Here is an 18,348-nt window from a genome sequence, read left to right on the forward strand (position 1 = left end):
TTTCCAGGCTGGAGGTTGAATTGCAGCTGTAGCCACTGGCCTATGCCACAGCCACAACAACGCCAGATCAGAACCAGGTCTATGACCTACACCACAGCTTGTGGCAATGCCGTACCCTTAACCCATTGAGTGATCCCAGGGATCGAATCTGCATCCTCATAGATACTAGTCAGATTCATTTCCACTGAGCCACTATGGGAACTCCACACCAAACATTTATGAGACACTCGCTGTGTGCCAGGGATTAAGACAGTATGACAGACTGGAAAATAGTCATTAGTAAGACAAACTCCTTATATCTGAGTATCACATTATCATTTTGTACAGTGTAAACTTACACAATGTTGTCTGTCAATTATATCTCAATAAAGCTGGAAAAAAATATAAGACAGAAAGCATGATCTCAAGGAGTTAGTGGTTTAATAGGAATGGTAGTAGATCTCCCAAATACTCGGTGTTCTAATAGAAATACCATCTCATCATCTTCATTGCCAACTGCCCCCCCAACCCTGAAACAAAAAAAATACATAATACTCTGAGGACATGGTTGGTTTAAAGAGTATGCCATATTTATAAAATTGTGATTTCAGTAGTGTAGCTCTGGTTCCAGAGTAGTTTTGCATTTTAAAAATCAAGACCTAGAGGTACATTTTGATGTTTATTCAATATCTTTCTTAAACATTGAGGGTTCTTGGCAGCTTCTACTAAAATGTTTTGTTCTATTTTCTAATTCCCCAAACTTGAAGTCTCTTACTCCTTAATACTCCAAACTCTCTATCTACCACACCCTGATACTGCCACTTTATTTTTTCAATTCCCTGCTCTTCTCCTTCGGGTATACAACAGCCCTGGTAATTAGAATTATTCTCCTGATTGCTTTTCTTGTGATAACCTTCCTAAGCAGCTTTGGCTCTTTCTTTACAGAGAGTGGGACTGGGAGAAAAACTAAGTAAATGAAGGGGAAAGTGGTGAATACCAACATGTTAATATATTCTCTATCTTATCACATCTGCTTGTATAAAATAAGTCCTTTACTAATGCATGTGTTATTTGAACTGTTCTTTACTTTGAGGGGGTAAAAGTGTATTATGGCCCATATGTGGAAATACAGATAGTCAAACATGCCAGTTTTCTTTTTTTCTTTTTATTTTTTTTATTACTCAATGAATTTATTGCATTTATAGTTGTGCGATGATCATCTCAATGCAGTTTTATAGGATCTCCATCCCACAACCCCATTGCATCACCCCACCCCCTGAACTGTCTCCTTTGGAAACCATAAGTTTTTCAAAGTCTGTCAGTCAGTGTCTGTTCTGCAAAGAAGCTCAGTCTGTCCTTTTTTCAGATTCCACATGTCAGTGAAAGCATTTGATGTTGGTGTCTCATTGTATGACTGATTTCACTTAGCATGATAATTTCTAGGTCCATCCATGTTGCTAAAAATGCTTGTATTTTGTTCCTTTTAATGGATGAGTAATATTCCATTGTGTATATGTACCACATCTTCTTGATCCACTCCTCTGTCGATGGACATTTAGGTTGTTTCCACATCTTGGCTATTGAAAATAATGCTGCAATGAACATCGTAGTACATGTGTCTTTGCGAGTCATGGTTTTCTCTGGATAGATGCCCAAGAGAGGGATTGCTGGATCACATGGTAATTCTATTTTTAGTTTTTTGAGGAATCTCCATACTGTTTTCCACAGTGGTTGCACCAATTTACAATCCTACCAAAAGTGTAATAGGGTTCCTTTTTCTCCACACCCTCTCCAGCACTTACTGTTTGTAGACTTTTGGATGATGGCCATTCTGGCTGGTGTAAGGTGGTACCTCATAGTGGTTTTGATTTGCATTGGTCAAATAATGAGTGATGTTGGACATCTTTTCATGTGTTTTTTTGGCCATCTGTATGTCTTCTTTGGAGAATTATCTGTTTAGATCTTCTGCCCGTTTTTCGATAGGGTTGTTTGTTTTATTGGTATTGAGCTACAGAAGGTGTTTATAAATTTTGGAGCTTAATCCCTTGTCCATCAATTCACTTGCAAAGATTTTCTCCCATTCTGTGGGTTGTCTTTTCGTTTTGTTTAGGGTTTCCTTTGCTGTGCAGAAACTTTTAAGTTTAATTAAGTCCCATTTAATTTTGGTTTTATCATCATGACTCTAAGAGGTGGATCTGAGAAGATGTTGCTGTCATTTATGTCAGGGAGTGTTTGGCCTATGTTTTCCTCTAAGAGTTTTCTAGTGTCTGGTCTTATATCTAGGTCTTTCATCCATTTTGAGTTTATTTTTGTGTATGGTGTTAGGTAGTGTTCTAATTTCATTCTTTTCCATGTGGCTGTCCAGTTTTCCCAGCACCACTTATTGAACAAGCTGTCCTTTCTCCATTGTATAGTCTTGCCTCCTTTGTCATAGATGAGTTGGCTGTAGGTGCATGGGTTTAATTCTGGGCTTTCTATCCTGTTCCACTGATCTATATTTCTGTCTTTGTGCCAGTACCATATGGTTTTGACGACTGTTGCTTTGTAGTATAGTCTGAAGTCCGGAAGCCTAATTCCTCCAGCTCCAGTTTTCTTTTGCAGGATGTCTTTGGCTACTTTGGGTCTTTTGTGCTTCCAAACAAACTTTAAAATATTTTGTTCGAGTTCTTTGAAAAATGTCCTTGGTACTTTGATAGGGATTGCATTGAGTCTGTATATTGCCTTATGTAGTATAGTCATTTTGATAATATTAACTCTTCTAATCCAAGAGCATGGTATGTCTTTCCATCTATTTGTGTCACCTTTGATTTCTTTCATCAGTGGCTTGTAGTTTTCAGAGTACAGGTCCTTTGTTTCTTTAGGTAGGTTTACTCCTAGGTATTTTATTCTTTTGGGTGTGATAGTAAACAGGATTGCTTCCCTAATTTCTCTTTCTAATCTTTCATTGTTAGTACATAGAAATGCCATCGATTTCTGTGTATTAATTTTGTATCCTGCGACTTTGCCAAAGTCATGGATGAGCTCTAACAGTTTTCTGGTAAAGTCTTTAGTATTCTCTAGGTATAGTATCATGTCATCTGCAAATAGTGATAGTTTTACTTCTTCCTTTCCAATTTGGATTCCTTTTATTTCTTTTACTTCTCTGATTGCTGTGGCTAGGACTTCCAAAACTATGGTGAAGAGTAGTGCTGAGAGCAGACATCCTTGTCTTGTTCCTGATCTCAGTGGGAATTCTTTTAGCTTTTCACCATTGAGGAGGATGTTAGCTCTGGGTTTGTCATATATGGCCTTTATCATGTTGAGGTAGGTTCCTGTTATGCCCACTTTCTGAAGGGTTTTTTATCAGAAATGGGTGTTGGATTTTGTCAAATGCTTTTTCTTCATCTATTGAGAGGACCATCTGATTTTTATTCTTCGGTTTGTTAATGTGGAGTATCACACTGATTAATTTGCAGCTGTTGAAGAACGCTTGCATCCCTGGGATAAATCCCACTTGATCATAATGTACAATCCTTTTAATGTATTGTTGGGTGCGGTTTGCTAGTATTTTGTTGAGGAGTTTTGCACCTATGTTCACCAGTGAAATGGGCCTGTAGTTTTCTTTTTTTATGGTATCTTTGTCTGGTTTTGTTATCAGGGTGATGGTGGCCTCATAGAATGAGTTTGGGAGTGTTCCTTCTTCTGCAATTTTTTGGAATAGTTTCAGAAGGATAGGTGTTATCTCTTCTCTAAATATTTGATAGATTTTGCCTGTGAAGCCATCTGGTCCTAGACTTTTGTTTGTTGGAAGTTTTTTTTTTTTTTTTTCCTAATACTTATTTAAAAAAAGTATATTTATTCTTTATTTTAAATTTATTTTTTTCCTGCTGTACAGCATGCAGATCAAGTTACTCTTACATGTATACATTTTTTCCCCCACCCTTTGTTTTGCTGCAATATGAGTATCTAGACATAGTTCTCAGTGTTACTTAGCAGGATCTCCTTGTAAATCTATTCCAAGTTGTTTCTGATAACCCCAAGCTCCCGATCCCTCCCATTCCCTCCCTCTCCCGTCGGGCAGCCACTAGTCTATTCTCCAAGTCCATGATTTTCTTTTCTGTGGAGATGTTCATTTGTGCTGTATATTAGATTCCAGTTATAAGTGATATCATATGGTATTTGTCTTTGTCTTTCTGACTCATTTCACTCAGTATGAGAGTCTCTCGTTCCATCCTTGTTGCAGCAAATGGCATTATTTTGTTCTTTGTTATGGCTGGGTAATATTCCATTGTGTATATATACACATCTTCCTAATCCAATCATCTCTCAATGGACATTTGGGTTGTTTCCATGTCCTGGGTATTATGAATAGTGCTGCAATGAACATGCACGTGCAATGAACATGTGGGTGCATGTGTCTTTTTAAAGGAAAGTTTTGTCCAGATATATGCCCAAGAGTGGGATTGCAGTGTCATATGGAAGTTTTATATATAGATTTCTAAGGTATCTCCAAACTGTTTTCCATAGTGGCTGTACCAGTTTACATTCTCACCAACAGTGCAGGAGGGTTCCCTTTTCTCCACAACCCCTCCAGTGCTTGTTATCTGTCGACTTATTAATGATGACCATTCTGACTGGTGTGAGGTGGTATCTCATGGTAGTTTTGATTTGCATTTCTCTTATAATTATAGATGTTGAGCATTTGTTCATATGCTTGTTGGCCATCTGTATATCTTCCTTGGAGAATAGTCTCTTCAGGTCTTTTGCCCATTTTTCACTTGGGTGATTGGCTTTTTTGCTGTTGAGTTGTATAAGTTGCTTATATATTCTGGAGATTAAGCCCTTGTCCGTTCCATCGTTTGAAACTATTTTCTCCCATTCTGTAAGTTGTCTTTTTGTTTTCTTTTGAGTTTCCTTTGCTGTGCAAAAGCTTGTCAGTTTGATTAGGTCCCATTGGTTTATTTGTGCTCTTATTTCTGTTGCTTTGGGAGACCGACCTGAGAAAATATTCATGATGTTGATGTCAGAGAGTGTTTTCCCTATGTTCTCTTCTAGGAGTTTGATGGTGTCTTGTCTTATATTTAAGTCTTTCAGCCATTTTGAGTTTATTTTTGTGCATGGTGTGAAGGTATGTTCTAATTTCATTGCTTTGCATGCAGCTGTCCAGGTTTCCCAGCAATGCTTGCTGAGTAGACTTTCTTTTTCACATATTATGCTCTTGCCTCCCTTGTCAAAGATTAATTGACCATAGGTGTCAGGGTTTATTTCCGGATTCTCTATTCTGTTCCATTGGTCTGTCTGTCTGTTTTGGTACCAGTACCACATTGTCTTGATGACTGTGGCTTTGTAATATTTTTTGAAATCTGGGAGAGTTATGCCCCCTGCTTGGTTTTTGTTTCTCAGGATTGCTTTGGCAATTCTGGGTCTTTTGTTGTTCCATATAAATGTTTGGATTGTTTGTTCTAGTTCTGTGAAAAATGTCCTGGGTAATTTGATAGGGATTGCATTGAATCTGTAGATTGCTTTGGGTAGTATGGCCATTTCTACAATATTGATTCTTCTAATCCAGGAGTATGGAATATCTTTCCATTTCTTCACATCTTCTTTAATTTCTTTGATTAAAGTTTTATAGTTCTTGGCATATAAGTCCTTTACCTCCTTGTTCACGTATATTCCTAGGTATTTGATTTTTTGAGGTGCAATTTTAAAAGGTACCATATTTTTGTATTCCTTTTCTAACATTTCGTTGTTGGCATACAGAAATGCAGCTGACTTCTGAACGTTCATCTTATATCCTGCTACTTTGCTGAATTTATTAATCAGTTCAAGTAGCTTTTGGGTTGAGTCCTAGGGTTTTGTATGTATAGTATCATGTCATCTGCATACAGCGACAGTTTTACTTCTTCTCTTCCTATTTGTATGCCCTTTATTTCTTTTGTTTGTCTAATTGCTGTGGCTAGGACTTCCAAAACTATGTTGAAGAGCAGTGGTGAGAGTGGGCATCCCTGTCTTGTTCCAGATTTGAGTGAGAAGGCTTTCAGTTTTTCCCTATTGAGTATTATATTTGCTGCGGGTTTGCCAGAAATGGCTTTGATTATGTTCAGGAATGTTCCCTCTATACCCGCTTTGGCAAGAGTTATGATCATGAATGGATGTTGGAGTTTGTCAAATGCTTTTTCTGCAGCTATTGAGATGATCATATGATTTTTGACTTTTCTTTTGTTAATGTGGTGTATGACATTGATTGATTTGCGTATGTTGAACCATCCTTGTGAACCTGGGATGAACCCTACCTGGTCATGATGTATGATTTTTTTGGTATGTTGTTGGATTCAGTTGGCTAAAATTTTGTTGAGAATTTTTGCATCTGTATTCATCAAATATATTGACTGATAATATTCTTTTTTGGTGTTATCTTTGTCTGGTTTTGGAATTAGGGTGATGGTCTTTTTTTTATGATTTTGATGCTCTTTTTTTTTTCTTTTTAATTTTATTTTCTTCGAAACATGTTCATGATTAAATCTGTAAGCTGGCTTATTTGAGTGACTGCTCTCTGATTGTGTTTTCCTCAATCCTAGTTCTTCCTCTTTTTTTTTTTTTTTCTTTTTCCTCCCTTTCTTTACTTCCTTTCTTTTTGGTTTAGAGAAACTTTTTCAATATTTCTTTTAGCCTGGGTTTTATATTGCTGTATTCTTTTAGCTTTTGTTTGTTGGAAAAAAATTTTATTTCCCCTTCTATTTTAAATGATATTCTTGATGGATAGAGTATTCTAGGTAACATATTTTTTACTTTTAGCACTTTAAATATCTCTTGCCATTCCTTCTTGCCCTGTAGAGTTTCTGTAGAGAAATCAGCTGATAACCTTATGGGGGTTCCCTTGTAGGTAACATTCTGCTTTTCTCTTGCTGCATTTAGGATCCTCTCTTTATCACTAACTTTTGCTGTTTTATTATAATGTTTCTTGGTGTGGGTCTATTTGGGTTCAACTTGTTTGGGGCCTCTGTGTTTCCTGTATCTTGAGCTCAATATCCGTTAGATTTGGGAAGTTTCCAGCGATAATTTCTTCAAATAAATTTCCCTTCCCTTATCTTTTTCTACTCCTTCTGCAATTCCTATTATGCGAAGATTGGCCTGCTTTATATTATCCCATAGGTCTCTTATATTGCTTTCATGTTTTTTCATTTGGTTTTCTGTCTGCTGACCTGATTGGGTGATTTCCATTATTCTATCTTCCACATCACTAATTCATTCTTCTGCATTATTAATTCTGGTTTTTACTGCCCTTAGTTCAGTTTGTATCTCTGCAAATGAATTTTCTAGTTTTTCTTGGCTCCTCCTTATATTTTCTAGTTCCTTTCTGAGGGCATCTGCATTACTGTTCATATCTTCTCTTAATTCCTTCAGTATTTTCACTATTTCCCTTTTGAACTCCAGGTCTGTCAGACTGCAGAGATCTGTTTCATTGTTGACTGCTTTGGGTGAGTTCTCCTGTTGGTTTAACTGGGGGTAGTTTCTCTGCTTCTTCATCTTGCTTGTTGTTTTCTTTTTCCTGGTGGAGTTGTACTCTCCGTGGCCAGGCAGTGTTTGCCTTGGCACTTCTGTGGAATGTTTCCTGAGGACTGGCATTGTTGGTCAGTCTTCTCTGAGGCAGCATGGCTTTTCCAGAGGGTGGGCGGGGCTGACAGGGTCTCTCTGAAGCAAAGGGAGGGCTTCCTGAGGGCAGACAGGACTGGGATGTCCACACCGTGATGGAAGCAGATTTCACTCAGCTGGGCAGAGTTTGCTCTGGTGCTTTTGGGCTGTGTGGCTCTTGGAGGGAGCTGGCGGTGCTAGGCAGCTGTTCCATGGGAGTGAAGCACACCCCACCAAGGGCTGGAGCAGCTACCTGGGCTGCTGAGAACCCAAGAGGCTCTTTCCCAGGGCAGTTAGAATTGGAAGGACTGCCTAAGAATGGAGGCAGATTTTTCATGGCCTGGCTGAGCTTGTTCTAGCTTTTCTGGGCTGCAGGCCTTTTCCCGAGGGCTGGCGGTGTTGGGTGCAGATCTGCAGGTGTGTAGCCCCTTCAGAGGGCAAGCAGGCCAGGGCAGGGAAAGCCCCTGCCATGGTAGGCTTCTGGCAAATGTTGAGGCCAGCCCTCCGGGATGGCAGGCAACGCCAGGTATGGCGTGTGTGTGAGGGGTAGGGGAAGGGGGGATGCACTGGGAAGCACAGCTTTCTGATAGCTGGTGGGTCAGTGAGCTTGCTGTGGCATGGGGAGTATTCTATGGTGGCCCACCCCTTCTTCTCTCCCCTCCCCAACACTGGCGCCTTGTCTCTCCTGCAGATCCACCTCTTCTCCCAGGTTCCCTCTGATGTGGCTTTCCACTTCCCAGCCTTTAGCATATTGCTCCCTCCCCCCTGCGATGATGCTCTGCTTTCTAGTCTCCCAGGCAGTCTCTGCCCCGTCAAACCTGACAGACTGCTTCCTAGACCCCCCAAGCAGTCTCTGCACTACCCACCCCAGCCCATTCCCAGGAGTAATCTCCGGAGCCAAGATCTCGGTGCCGAGCCCCCACCCAAGCATCTCAATTTTTGGCGACTGTGCCAGTAGTTCAGATGATCTGTTTGGTTCTCACTCTGCTTTCCAGAACTCTGACTTACTGCTGCACTTTTCTCTGCATCTGGAGATTCCTCCAAATTGGTTGATCTTTCCATTGAGTAGGTGACTTTCCAGGGTATGGGATCCCTTTCTCCTCCACAGTTCCCTTTCAGGAGCACCCGTCCAGCTCAGATTTCCCTTCTCTCACACTCCTCTTTTCTCTTGTTTTACCCAGTTATGTCACGAGATTCTTGCCGTTATTGGAGTTTAGGTTCTTCTGCCAGCGATTGATTGCTATTCTATGTGAGTCGTTTAACCCGTAGATGTGTTTTTTGTTGTGTTTGTGGGAGAGGGCGAGCATGTCCCCCTACTCTTCCGCCATCTTGCCTCCTTTCCCTGTTGGAAGTTTTTTAATCACAGTTTCAATTTCAGTTCTTGTGATTGGTCCATTCATCTTTTTTATTTCATCTTGGTTTAGTCTTGGAAGATTGTACCTTTCTAAGAATTTGTCTGTTTCTTCTAGGTTTTCCATTTTATTGGTGTATAGTTTCCTATAGTAGTCTCTTATGATCCTTTGTATTTCTGTGATGTCCGTTGTGATTTCTCCTTTTTCATTTCTAATTTTATTGATTTGAGTCCTCTCTCTTTTTTGCCTGATTAGTCTGGCTAAGGGTTTATCAATTTTGTTGATCTTTTCAAAGAACCAGCTTTTTGTTTCGTTGATCCTTTCTATGGTTTTCTTTGTTTCTATTTCATTGATTTCTACTCTGATCTTTATGATTTCTTTCCTTCTCCTAACTTTATGTCTTGTCTGTTCTTCTCTCTCGAGCTGCTTTAGATGTAAAGTTAGGTTGTTTATTTGAGCTTTTTCTTGTTTCCTGAGGTGGGCTTGTATTGCTATACACTTTGCTCTTAGAACGGCTTTTGCTGCATCCCATAGGTTTTGGAGTGTCATATCTTTGTTGTCATTTGTATCTAGGTGTTTTTTAATTTCCTCTTTGATTTCTTCAGTGATCCATTGGTTGTTTAGTAGCATGTTGTTGAGTCTCCACGTGTTTGTGTTTTTTGCAGTTTTCTTCTTGTTGTTGATTTCTAGTCTTATAGTGTTGTGGTCAGAAAAGATGCTTGATATGATTTCAATTTTCTTAAAGTTACTTAGGCTTGATTTTTGGCCTAGAATGTGATCAGTCCTAGAGAATGTTCCATGTGCACTTGAGAAGAATGTGTATTCTGTTGCTTTTGGATGGAATGTTCTATTAATATCTATTAAGTCCATCTGGTCTAATGCATCATTCAGGGCCTGTGTTTCCTTATTGATTTTCTGTCTGGATGATCTGTCCATTGCTGTAAGTGCAGTGTTAAAATCCCCCTCTATAATTGTGTTATTGTTGATTTGTCCTTTTAAGGTTGTTAGCAGTTGCCTTATATATTGTGGTGAACCTATGTTGGGTGCGTAGATATTTAAAATTGTTATATCTTCTTCTTGGACTAATCCTTTGATCATTATGTAATGTCCCTCTTTGTCCCTGAAAATATTCTTCATTTTAAAGTCTATTTTGTCTGATATGAGTATTACTACTCCAGCTTTCTTTTAATTTCTGTTTGCATGGAATATTTTCTTCCATCCTCTCACTTTCAATTTGTATGTGTCCCTAGAAGTGAGGTGGGTCTCTTGAAGACAGCATATATATGGATCTTGTTTTTGTATCCATTCAGCCAGTCTAAATCTTTTGGTTGGGGCGTTTAGTCCATTTGCATTCAAGGTAACTATTGATATGTATGTTCTTATTGCCGTTTGATTAATTGCTTTGGATTTGTTTTTGTTTCTCCTTTTTCTTCCCTTCTCTTGTTTTCTTCTCTTCTGTTTTGATGAATATCTTTAGTGTTATATTTGCCTTGATTTTTCTTATTTGTTTGTATATCAATTGTAGATTTTTGGTTTGCAGTTATTGTGAAGTTTTGATATGAGTTGATATATATATATGAGATTGTTTAAAGTTGTTGGTCTCTTAATTGCAAGTGCATCTCCAGGGTCCTGCATTTGTACCCTCCTCTTCTCATCATTTTTGATTTTGGTGGCATAATTGTGCGTGGATGATTTTGTATCTTTACTTTATATATACCTTTACTGGTGAGCCTTGTCATTTGTGGTATTTTTGTTTACTGTTGTGGCCTTTTCTATCTAGAGAAGTTCCTTTAGTATTTGTTTTAAAGCTGGTTTAGTGTTGCTGAATTCTCTTAGCTTTTGCTTATCTGTGAAGCTTTTGATTTCTCCGTCAAATCTGAATGATAGCCTTGCTGGGTAAAGTAATCTCGGTTGGAGGTTTTTTTCTTTCATCATGTTAAGTATATCATGCCACTCCCTTCTGGCCTGCAGAGTTTCTGCTGAAAAATCTGCCAGTAACCTTATCGGGGTTCCCTGGTATGTTATTTGTTTCTTTTCCCTAGCTGCTCTCAACATTTTCTCTGTCTTTAAGTTTGGTCGGTTTGATTAATATGTGTCTTGGGGTGTTCCTCCTTGGGATTATTTTATATGTACTCATTGTGCTTCCTGGATTTGAGTGAGTGGTTTCTTTCCCTCGTTAGTGAAGTTTTTGGCTATTATCTCTTGGAATATTTTTTCTGTCCCCTTCTCTCTCTCTTCTCCTTCTGGCACCCCTATAATACGGATGTTGGTGCATTTAACGTTGTCCCAGAGTTTTCTGAGACTCTCTTCATTTGTTTTCAGTCTTTTTTCTCTTTTTTGTTCTGCACTGTAAGTTCCTCTAATCTGTCCTCCACCTCGCATATTCATTCTTCTGCCTCCTGTATTCTGCTGTTAGCTGCTTCTAGTGAATTTTTTATTTCAGTTATTGTATTTTGCATCTCTTCTTGTTTAAGTTTTATATCTTGTATCTCTTTGGTAAGTGTTTCCTGTAAGTTATCCATCTTTGCCTCCAGTTTATTTCCAATGTTTTGCATCATCTTCAGCATCAACAGTCTAAAGTCTTTCCCTGGAGGCTCTTGATCCGGCCTCCTCTTTGTCTTTTGGAGTTGGATATCTTTCTGAAGGTTTTTAGTCCATTTGGTTGAAGATTACTCAGCATTTACTTGTAAATTTTATTTTTTTAGGAGAGAAGTTGAGCTCCATTCCTTCTATTCCACCATGTTAATCCCATCTCAAACATGCCAGTTTTCAAGGAGCCAGTAACCAAGTCATCAAATCTTGAGCCTAGAGTCATCTTGTTGGCCAATAAGACAGTAGTAGGGAAGGAAGTTTGAACTGTTGCCAGGAAGAAGGAGTGGCACGCTTGGAAGGATGATCTAGGAGAATTAAGTAAGACAAGGAGTAGAGGGGCATAATGGATAAAGTGAGCATGGAGAGCCCAGAAAGAGAGACATAAGATCAAGGACTTGTTTGCCTGTGGAATCCTAGGCTTATGGACTCTAAGTTCTTTTTATTTCCAGAGCACATATGCTGTTTTCTAAAGCTTGGCTCACATCATGTAAAATGCATCTTGGTTCCTGACCCTGGTTGACTAGCATGAAGCAGGTAAGTTTCACCATTCTCTTCACATAGTTGAGATCTGATAGGATAGCTTCAAATAACTCACATTTTCTGTATATATGTACTTTGCAGCAAACTGACTTGGTATCTTATGTTTGTGGTAATGGTGGGTTATAAACTTAAAGCCTCCCTTTCCTATGTTTAATGACAAGATTTTGTGTTTTAATCTCCAGGGTAGTTCAACACTGAATTCTACCAGATACATGAATTTCTCTAAAAATGTCAGGAATCCTACCTGGTTAGGTTGCAGGGGTTTCCTCAGAGTCCTCAGGGAGGACTTCCTGTAAGACATTATCACTGTCATTGATTAGACCCTGGTGGATTCTCTTTGACCTTGTCAGTACTCTTGTTTCAACCCCTCAAAGTATGAAGAAATCATAGTGCTTCCATCTTCTCTAGTGGTCTTAGTCTGTTTAGCTGTTGTAACAAAATACAGGACACTGGGTGGCTTATAAACAACAAACATTTACTTCTTACAGTTCTGGAGTTTGGGAAGTCCAGGGTCATAGCACAGGCAGATGTGTCTAGTGAGAGTCTGTTGTCTCCCTTTCATTATGGGAGTGACAAGGAATCTATCTAGGGTCACTGTTATTAGTGTACTTATCCCAATTGTGAGGGTCCTGCTCTCATGACTTAATCACCTTCCTAAAGTCCCAATTCCTTACACCATTTCCTTGGGGGTTAGGATTTCAACATATGGATTTTCAGGGGCCACAAATGTTCAAACCATAGCAATGGTCATTAGCTTAATAATGCTGACCTTTGTATCAGTTTCAGGATTTGAGGGTACTGCATGTCATTCTAGAATTTAGTGCTCTGTGATAGGCACTTAGCTGTAATTACATAAGTTTCCTTTAAAAAATTTCTTTAAAGTGTAGTTGATTTACATTTTGCCAATTTCTGCTGTATGTCAAAGTGACTCAGTCCTGCATATATATATATATATATATATATATATATATATATATATATATATATATATACACATTCTTTTTAATATAATTTTCCATCCTGGTCTAGCCTAAGAGATTTGATATAGTTCCCTGTGCTATACAGTTGGACCTTATTGTTTATCCATTCTAAATGTAATGGATAAACTAGCCCCCAAATAGGAGTTTCTAAACAAAATTTTGAAAAGAAGTAGTAAATGATTGTAGGAAAATTAGTGATCCATATGTAAAAATATAGGAGCCATTTGTGTCTGACCTCATATACCCTGTACTGAAATAAGTATAAGATGGATTACTAATTTGTAAATGTAATAAACAAAGATGAACTTGAAACAAATAGAGGAAATATTTATTGGATTTCTGGATGGGAAAGCATTTTTTAACCTTGTAATTGTTGAAAATAATCATACAGGAAAATATCAATAGATTTAACTAGATAAACATTTAAAATGTATGTACATTAAAAATATACACAGTTAAAAGTTCACTATAAACTTCAGTAAATACAATGAAAAGAGTTAAATTTAAATATATAAAGAGCTGAAAAACTGACAGTATTAGAACTCATAAAATTAAAGAGTGAAAAAGTGTATGTGAAGAAACAACTCAAGAGGGGGACCTTTAAGTGGCTACCAAAAATTTATAAAAAAATGTTCACCATTATTAATTATCAAAACACTATACCTTAAAACAATTATGAAATACTAAATTTTGTCTATCAAATGGGAAAGACTTAGAAAATAATAATAGGGAAAACATGATATAACAGAAACCATTCTATGTTACATATACATTTAATAATCGAAAAACACTTCCGAAAAGTAATTTAGAAATACATACCAAGAATCTTTAAAAGATTCTTACCCCTTGCTCCAGTAAATTGTATTTTATGGGCCTTGTTCTATAGAAATAGTAAATTTAAAAGCAAATGTTAGGTTTCTGGAAAGACTGGATAGATGCACTTTTTCCTTTTCCTCCCATTTAGAGGGCAGTAACGTGACACTCCTACCCCTCCCACCCAGGGTCATATCAGCAGAGGAAATCCCAATCCTACCTGGATATAATGAGGAGCCCATATACCAGGGTGTCAGTGAAGGCTGAGTGAGGTACCTGGATTTCTAACCCCATCTGGAAGTAAAAAGGTAGGACCTACCTACCCTTTCCTCTGTCAGAACAGTGGCAGAGAAAGCTATCTAAGAGAAGTTTTAAATAAGTTCCAGAGTTCTATTAGATGCTTCTAATAGAAGCATCACTTATCATACCAAGAACTAGGAAAATCTGAACTTGAATGAAAAGACAATCAACAGACACCACTGCCAAGATGACAGAGATAGTAGAATCATCTCACAAAGATTTTAAAGTGTCCATCAGAAAAAAGCTTTAAGAAGCAGTTATGAGCAGACTTGAAACAAATGAAACAATAGAAAGTCTCAAAAAATAAATATAGTAAAAGGAATTACATGGAAAATTAGAACCAAAATATAATAACTGAATTAAAAATCTCAGTGAATGAGCTCAGCATGAGAATACTGAGGGGACACAGGAGAGAATCAGAGAACTTGATGATAGAACAGTAGAAATTACTTAATCTAAACCAGTCTTATACATGACAGCATCTCAGGAACCTGCAAGACTTTAACAAAGGGTATAATATTTGTGTCACTGGAGTCCTGGAAAGAGAGGAGAGAGAGAATGGCTGAAAAAGTACTTGAAGAAATAATGGCTGAATTTTTGCAAATTTGGTAAAAGACATAATTTATAGATTCAAGAAACAGAGTGAACCCCAAATAGGAAAGCCTAAAGAAATTCATACCAAGACACATCATAATCAGGTTTCTGAAAGCTAAAACAAAGGAAAAATGTTGAAAGCAGTGAGAGAAAAATGACAACTTTTCTGTGGGGGAAAAACAAAAAAAGAAGGCATATTCCTTATTAGAAGACATGAAGGCCAGGAAGAAGTGGCACAAGATTTTTCTAGTATTAGATGAAAAGACTTGTCAACCCAGAATTCTATAACCAAATAAATATATCCTTTAGGAATGAAGGCGAAATCAAGACATTCTTAAATGAAGAAAATGCAAGAGAATTCATAACCAGAAAACCTACCTTAAAAGTGTGACTAAGGAAAGTTCTCTGAACAGAAAGAAAATTTTAAAAGAATACATTTTGGAATATCAGCACTGAGAAAAGAACAATGGAAAGAGCAAAAAATAATGATTAAATATAGTAGAATTTCCTTCTTTTCTTGAGTTTTCTAATTTATGTTTGACAAGTGAAGCTAAAGTTATAATACTGTCTTATGTGACTTTAAAGGTACTCAGAAAAAATATTTACATCAATTCTATTATACATATAAGAGAAAAACAGACATCAAAGGAGGTGGGGTTTCTAAACTTCATTTAAGCTGGTAAAATGTCAGCACCAGTAGATTATGATAATTTACGTATATATAATGTAATAACTAGAGCATCTGCTCACAGAACTGTATAGATAGATGCATTCAGAAACACTGTATAAATCAAAACATAAATCTTAAACACGTTCAGTTAACCTACAGAAATACAGGAAAAAAATAGAGAAATAACTAGGATAAACACATGGTGCAGTAATAAAATGGAACATTTAAGCCCTGACATATCAGTAATTTCATTAAATATAAATGACATAAGTATATCATTTAAAAGATGCATTGGCTGAATGGATTAAAAAAAAACCCTGACCTAATTGTGTGCTGTCTGTATAATCTCACTTCAAATATATGATACAGGCAGGTTGAGAGTAAAAATATGGGGAAAAATATACATGCAAACATTAAAAAGTGGGAGTGGCTATATTAATATCAGATAATGTAGATTGTACAGCACAGGTTATAAGACACAGAAATTAAACATTATAGAATGATAGAAGAGTCCATCTATCAAAAAGACATAACAATCCTAAATGTGTATGCAACAAACGATAGAGCTGAAAAGCATGTGACGCACAAACAGAACTGAAAGGCTAAATAGATAAATCTGCAATTATAGCTGGAGACTTCTACACCCTTCTTTCAACAGTTAATTGAACAATAAGACAGACAATCAACAAAGATATAAACAAGAACACCATTACCCAACAGGATCTAATTTATAGAACACTCCATCCTACAAGAGTAGAAGACACATTCCTTTCAAATGCTTATGGAGCATCTTGGAACAGACCATATTCTGGGCCATAAAACAATATTCAATATATTTAAAATAATTAAAATCTCACAGAGAATGTTCTGTGATCACAATGGAATCAAAATAGAAGTTAGTAACAAAAAAATAACTAGGAATCAAAGTATAGGTCAATAACAAAAGTAACTGAAAAATATCCATACCTTTGGAACTAAACAGAATACTTCAAAATAACCCATATGTCAAAGAGCAAGTCTTATGGACATTAAAAATAATACATTCAAGTGCATGCACATGAAAATATACCATATCAGAAGTTACGGGAGACAGTTAAAGCAGTCTTGAGAGAGAAATTTATACCACTAAATATTTAGATTAGAAAAGAAGAAAGAAACATTTTCAAAACAACAACCTAAGCCCCAGCTCAAGAACCAAGAAAAAGAGCAAAATAAACCAAAATTAAGCAGAAGGGAAGAAATAAATATAAAAGTGAAAATCTATGATATTGAAAACAGAAAAGCAGCAGAGAAAGTCAGTGGAAAAAAAGTTAGGCCTTTCTTTAAAAAAAGATCAATAATATTGACAAACTTCTGGAAGGATCAAAAATAAAAAAGAGAAAATACACAAATTAATCGATATCAGGAATGAAACAGAGACTATCAATGCATATCCTGCAGATATCAAAAGGCCAGAAAGGAAAAGTATGAACAACTTTGCACACAACAACTTGACATCTTAGATGAAATGAGCCAATTCCTTGAAAAGCATGAACTGGCACAACTCATCCAATATGAAATAGATAATTTGAATGGCTCTATGACTATTAAGGAAATTGAATTTGTAATTTACAAACTCTCTAAAAAGAAATCTATAGGCCGGATGGTTTCCTTTTAGGAAGGGAAAATCAATTGTGAAATAACACCAATTCTATACTGTCTACACTGTCTCTTCCAGGAAATAGAATAGGAAGAAACAGTTTCAACTCATTTTGTGAAGCTAGTATTTCCCTGACACAAAAGCTAGATTGTACAAAAAAAAAAAAAAAAAAACCAAAACAAAACAAATCAAAAACAAAAATAAAACCAACAACTCTAGACCAATATCCCCATAAATATAGATTCAAAAATCTTTAATAAAATACTAGCAAGTGTATTTGGCACTATATAACGAGAATTATCACAGTAGTTTTATTACCAGAATGCAAGCCTGATTCAATATTCAAAAATAGTATAATTGAGTATATTAAAGGCCAAAGAAGAAAACTGTATGATCATATCAATTGTTGCATAAAAACAAATTTGACAAAAAGTCTCAAAAAATGGAATCAGAGAAGTAATTGTTCAGAGGATAACAAGATGCAGAATTGACAAGGTACAGACTTAGAGAATATATTTGGAAATCGCATACTCACCAAAGAACTATTATCTAGAATATATAAAGAACTCTTAAGCTAAATATTAAAAAAAATCAAATGATCCAAAAAGAAAATAGGCAAAAAACATGAGCAGATATTCCACTGAAGAGGATGTACAGCTGGCAAATGGATACTTGAAAAGATATTCAACATCATTGGTCATTAGGGAAATTCAAATGAAAACTGTAATTAAAACCACTGTATGTGCAACAGAAAGGCTAAAATAATAATTTTAAAAAGTCCCCAACACTAAATGCTGGTGAATAGATGTGAAGAAACTAGATCACTCACACATTGTTGGTGGGAATGGAAAATGGCCCAGCCGCTGTGGAAAGATAGTTTGACAATTTCTTATAAAACATGAAGCTACTATGCAACTTTGGGCAATTAAACTGTTGGCATTTGTCTAAGATAAATAAGAGCTTATGTTCACAAAAATTGTCCATGAATGTTCATAGCAAGTTTATTTGTAATAACTTCAAACTGCAACGGTCTAGATGTACTTCAGTGATGACTGGTTAAATAAACTGAGGGACATCGTGCCATGGGATACCGCTCAGCAATAAAAGGAACTGACTATTGTTGCGTCATACTTGGGTGAATGTCCAGGAAATTATGTTGCATTCAAAAAGCCTATCTCAAATGTTACATATATGTGACTCCTCTGTTTTCAAAGTGGCACAGTTATAGATTTGGTGAATAGAGTAGTGATTGCCAGGGGTTAAGGAGTGTGTGTCAGG

At 36.8% G+C, this 18,348-nt stretch overlaps 1 protein-coding gene across 3 annotated transcripts in view; it reads left to right on the plus strand.

Moving 5' to 3' along the window:
- LOC110256420 (uncharacterized) overlaps window positions 1–18,348 on the plus strand; it is a 256,045-nt gene that overhangs the window by 141,502 nt on the left and 96,195 nt on the right. The window contains exon 4 of one of the 3 annotated variants that reach the window (XM_084991176.1): window positions 11,984–12,068. The exons of the other annotated variants lie outside the window; for them this stretch is intronic. Coding sequence (XP_084847302.1) covers window positions 12,060–12,068 — 9 coding nt within the window. The 5' untranslated portion in view covers window positions 11,984–12,059. The remainder of the gene's footprint in view (window positions 1–11,983; window positions 12,069–18,348) is intronic. 3 annotated transcript variants of the gene reach the window in all.

Source organism: Sus scrofa, chromosome 13 (assembly GCF_054392235.1).
Source record: "Sus scrofa isolate SSC_HxYL_T2T_F1_AM1 chromosome 13, Sscrofa_HxYL_maternal_Yorkshire_Landrace_v2.0, whole genome shotgun sequence".
NCBI classification, from domain to species: Eukaryota; Metazoa; Chordata; class Mammalia; order Artiodactyla; family Suidae; genus Sus; species Sus scrofa.